Source organism: Neltuma alba, unplaced genomic scaffold (assembly GCF_004799145.2).
Source record: "Neltuma alba isolate B1F8T4 unplaced genomic scaffold, ASM479914v2 tig00011917_pilon, whole genome shotgun sequence".
NCBI lineage: Eukaryota > Viridiplantae > Streptophyta > Magnoliopsida > Fabales > Fabaceae > Neltuma > Neltuma alba.
This window is the reverse complement of record NW_021636510.1, coordinates 59900-64925: the sequence shown is the minus strand read 5'-3', so window position 1 is coordinate 64925 and position 5026 is coordinate 59900. Positions and strand designations below refer to the sequence as shown.

At 34.0% G+C, this 5026-nt stretch overlaps 1 protein-coding gene across 1 annotated transcript; it reads left to right on the top strand.

The window, feature by feature from the left end:
- The first annotated feature begins 3468 nt into the window (after nucleotides 1-3468).
- LOC114719506 (cytochrome c oxidase subunit 6B-like protein new16) lies at nucleotides 3469-4448 on the top strand. Its single transcript, XM_028905016.1, has 4 exons — nucleotides 3469-3560; nucleotides 3676-3813; nucleotides 3902-3977; nucleotides 4196-4448. The coding sequence occupies exons 1-4, from the start codon at nucleotides 3477-3479 to the stop codon at nucleotides 4201-4203; spliced, it is 306 nt and encodes a 101-aa protein (XP_028760849.1). The 5' UTR covers nucleotides 3469-3476; the 3' UTR covers nucleotides 4204-4448.
- Nucleotides 4449-5026: the final 578 nt, after the last annotated feature.

Sequence of the window (5026 nt, the reverse complement as noted above, 5' to 3'; positions counted from 1 at the left end):
TTATTAAATATCGAGAATAGAAAAATGTTAAAAGGAACAACACAAAGTAGAATATTATCACAAAATTCATATTATATATTTATATTTGGTGGGGAGCATGAAGATCGCCTTTACAAACTATTAAAAAAAAGAATACATTTTTACAATAAAAAGAAACTAATAGTTGGAGGAGGAGGAGGCTTTTTCATCGGATGATAAGAAGGAGGCAGTGGGGGGGGTTTCCATGTCATCATACTCGATGTGCCTATCATCAAGTAGGAAGTTAACCTTATTGTTGAGGGCGTAGCAATGAGACACTATGCAGTGGAGGTTGCGATCAATCGTCGTTACTCTTTGAAGTAGCTAGTTGAGAGGAGGGGGATGCGGGGGAGCTCGAAGGGTGGTGGGGGAGGGGGAGGAGGGAAAGATGGAGGATGGGTTGGGATGCCTTTCTGCCGCTTTTGCCATTATGGGGTTGTCGATGATAGTAGACAAATATGATGGAGAACAAGAAGGACAGTTGGCTTCTGAACTTAAATAGATAGTGACATGACATGGCTGGTTTACACCTCCTATATCAATATTTTAACTTTTTTTTTAAATAAATTATTCTGATTGATTTGAATGACTGCATCCCAGTCTAAAATTTTTGGATATGTCATTGAAACTTGCCTGTGTAATATGTGTGTATTTACTCTGTTCTTAATATAAGGACCAATTAGTAAATTAAATCAAAATTTTAAATATAACATCTCAACTTATTTTATCTCTTATATTTATAATTATTTTTCAATTATTTATGTTAGTTGCATATGTTAAGAGGGTTTCCATATGAGTGGACAAATTCCAATACAAGCTAGTAATTAAAAATGATATTTTAGATCAACCAAACTAACTTAATCAATTTTAAAATTTTTACTACTAAAAAAATACCTTTTTACAACACTAATCTGTACCAGTTCTTGCGCCAATAGAGAGATAGGCCAATGGAAAGATTAGAACATTGGTTATTTACAATTATCGATGTCATTTAAGTACCCTTACACTGGTTAGGTTAACATTTGATGTAGAAAGTAATAAAGACACTAGACGAGAATAATAACCTATGTAATATTGAATAGTTATTTACAAAAATCCCCACCACCTCATTTATTACACTGTTGGCACAATAACGACATAGATTAGACAATATAAAAGGGTATTTTTCCAGTAGCGAAAATTAAAAAAAAAAATTTAGTTAGTTTGGTTTATCTAAAATATCATTTTTAATTACTTGTATTGGAACTTGTCCACTAATATGGAAACCATCTTAACATGTGCAACTAACATGAATGTTGAAAAAATAATCATAAATATAAGAGATAAATAAGTTGAGATGTTATATTTAAAGCCAAATTTAATTTACTAATTGGTCCTTGTATTAAGAATAGAGTAAAGATACACACATATTACGCTGGCAAGTTACAACGACGTATCCGGAAATTTTAAACTGTGGATGCAGTCATTCAAATCAATCAAAATAATTGAAAAAAAGTTAAAATATTGACATAGGAGATGTAAAATAAATACACATTATAAATAAAAAGAAAATACTTACATCAAATTTTTTATGTTCACTATATCAAATTCTTAATCACACATGGCCATGTGTCTTATTTTTTTCATGTGGGTTTATAACTTAATGATGATATTTTAAAAGAGGATATATGACTAAATGTGATTAGAGAATTTGACATAATGAATATAAAATTTTTTACCTAAATATTGTCCTATAAAATAAAAATACATAAGGTATATATATATATATTGGTGAATAACATTAGATATATATTAATTATTCATACATGCTGTTTAAAGAGTTAGGTGGGATATCATTAGTTGCGTCATTATATTGAGTGAATTGCCTATCGTTGTGAAACTTTTCAGGTGAAATAGAGTTGTTATCAAAAAATCATTACATTTGTTTGACATGAAATGAGTGATCTGGGCTAGGGTGGGAGAAAAATGATGACTAGGGAGTATTCATTTTAATATGAGCTATTCATATTGATTTTAGATAATTTAGAATCCAATACTCATAACAAAAGCATAAGCTATCACATTTTTTCTTCATTGCTCAAAGTATCTCCATCCAAATTGTGAGAGACTAATCTCCCAAGTACTATTAGGTGTCATAACGATGACCCTTCCCAATAGTATTTTATTCTATATACACCGTTTCAAGAATCAAACCTAAAACTAGATGCTTAAGGTGTCCAAGTCCCTACCACTTGAACTAATACTTTTTTTTTTGGGCTACATATAGGTAGACAATCCTGTTCGAGACACTATCGGATACAAAATGTGGACAACTTTCCTAATGGGATTCGATTCCCCCTGCTAAAGCATACGTATCTTTTTATTGAAAGCAATCATATTTGAGGCATTGTTAGGCACTAAATATGGACATATCTCTCAGACCAGTAATACGGGTTGAGCTTGCAGACGGCGGGCTCAGGTGGCATTTTGCCAACCTGCCAAGGTGTGGGCTACTCCAACCTACATCGTTTTTACCCACTCCACCAACCCCAACTCCGCTTTTTTTAAAAAAAAAAAAACTTTTTCATGAAATTCCCAATATATTATATAATATGGTTGGAGGATTTTGGTCCTCAAATTCCACATGGATATTGTCCCATTCATATCATTACATATGTAATTAAGTACTTTATATATGTGTGTAGTTATATAAAGAGCATCGTCCATTTTTTTTCATCTATTAATAAACACGTGATGCTTATATATACATACACATAAAAGATCTATTTAATTAGTTTAGATAAGAAAACTAGTTAAATTAATTATTTATAAAAAATATGTGTTAGTTTTTTTAAAATATCTTCTTAAACTATAAATTAATCATCATATTATTTATTACAACCTATTACTCAAGTTTAAGACTCCAAGTCTAATTTTAACATTTTAAACTAAACCTAACTCATACTAATAATAATAGCTTTTTCTTTAAAAAAAATATTTAGACGGGCTAGCAAGCTCTGCCAGCCCACTAAGGTGCGGGCTACTTTAGCCCGCACCTATATGAGCTGGCTTGTATCCACACCGCTAGCTCACTTTACGAGCTCTAATATCTCCCGACACTTGGTGAGGGAGCGAAGGAGAGGAGGTTTCTAGAGTTTGTGGATAATATGCTGCAAAGAAGAAATTCTGGCCCAATGGAAGAGTCCGGGACTACGTGCTTTTGGGTTGAAGCTATATGGGCTCAAGTGGTTAGCCCAGCAAGCAGACCCCGTATATATGTTCACAAGCCACAAGACATTTCTGGAGCCTATTATAAATCAACCACAGGACTGAAAGTGAATCGTGGTCCAATAGAAGAGCCCAATACTACCGGTTATTGGGCCGAAATAGATGAGCCTATGTGTTTAGCCCAATAAGCTATTCTCATATATGTTCCCCCGCCGTCATTACCTTTTGCCGGAGTCAATTCTCGTTCCGCCATGGCCGTAGAAGCTTACGCAGCAGGAAACCCTGACAACATCCACACCGACGTCCTCACAAAAGCTAGGGAAGCTTGTTACAAGGTCTCTTCCAAATTCTCACAAATTTATACTTATAATATACATCCTTATTGTATATCTTCATGTGTTTTTCAATGGAACTGTGGTGACTCATTCGTGATTTGATGAATTCTTCAAGGCTCGCGATGCTTTCTACGCGTGTCTGGAAAAAGAATCCGACAAGAAGCCCACAGAAATTGCTTCGGTTGGTTTGTTATACCCTGTGGAATGTAAAGAATCCAGAGCTGAGTTTGTCAAACAATGCCGTACTTCTTGGGTAGTAGGATGGGTCTCTAATTTGTTTGATATTTCATGTCTTGAGAGTATGATCTTTTGCTAATTTTGAATGTTAATCTTTTTGATAGGTGAAACACTTCGATAGGCAGTACTGTCAGAACAAGAGGGTTCAGAGGCTGCTGGATGATAAAGGGTCGAGGAGAGGTCCGTTGACGCTACCACAACCTACACTTTCAAGCCACTGCTTAGTTTTCTGTTAATAGATTTATTAACTTTTCCTATATGGATCATTTTACGGTGGATAGAGTGGCTTCCTTATAGAACAATGAAAATCAGTTTCTTAAACATAGCAACTAATTTGCAATAGAAAGAGCAATTAATTGAAGGATACTCTTATTCGGTTGCATTTATTCGTTTGGCAGGGGTATAGAGATCGTCTTGGCCCCTTGGGAAGATGGAAGTCATCACCATCATCTTTCTTTCCGTGAATGTAGCATAATTATCTAAGTCATATGCAGGAATAAGTTCTAGAATAGTTTTAATGATTTGCAGTTGCTGCATCTTAAATTGTTGGTTTTATTTCACCTCTTGTTCCGGCATTAGTAATTTATTTGAACCTGATGATTTGTATTTCTTGTCCAATGTTTGTCTTTTCATAATGTACCTGCTTCAATACATTTGTATTTTAGTACTTGTGGTCTACTGAAATATTGGGCATCTAGGTAAGAGAAATAACTGGGAACCTATACAAGCTTTAGGTTTATTTATTATTTTTCTTTTCAGTGTAAAGTAGCATTATTCAGCTGTTGATCCAAATCTTTCTAGACACTTGTAGACTTTTAACTAGCATTGTTTATAATTCACTGTTTGTGTTGTGTTGTTGAGACTGAATATCCTGGTTCAGAGCCAATGCCATATGGTGGTTCAGTTGAACAGGTTCCCTGTGTTGTGGGTTGTCTATCAATATGGTGAAAACCACGTTTATAGATTCTCATAACATTCTGGTTTTGGCCGAAAGCCTGAGACTAAGAATTCCATCATTACTTAGTAATCAACTTAAATATTTTAGATTTGATTTTACAAAATTATTGGTTTAATAATTATACCTTGCAATATGGTATTTCTAATCCTTATTTCAAAGAGGATTATTTGGCTATGATTTATAATTGTGCTGCAGACAGATTCATTGCAAGTGCTTCTTGTTTATGCAAATTGGCCCATCTTCCTTTCATTATTACATCCGAAGATTCCAA

Excerpts from the sequence above, each read along its gene's own strand:
- LOC114719506 (XM_028905016.1), top strand. The coding sequence starts at position 3,477 with ATGGCCGTAGAAGCTTACGCAGCAGGAAACCCTGACAACATCCACACC. Across the intron at positions 3,561-3,675 it reads CTAGGGAAGCTTGTTACAAG|GCTCGCGATGCTTTCTACGC; the intron begins GTCTCTTCCAAA and ends GAATTCTTCAAG. Across the intron at positions 3,814-3,901 it reads AACAATGCCGTACTTCTTGG|GTGAAACACTTCGATAGGCA; the intron begins GTAGTAGGATGG and ends TCTTTTTGATAG.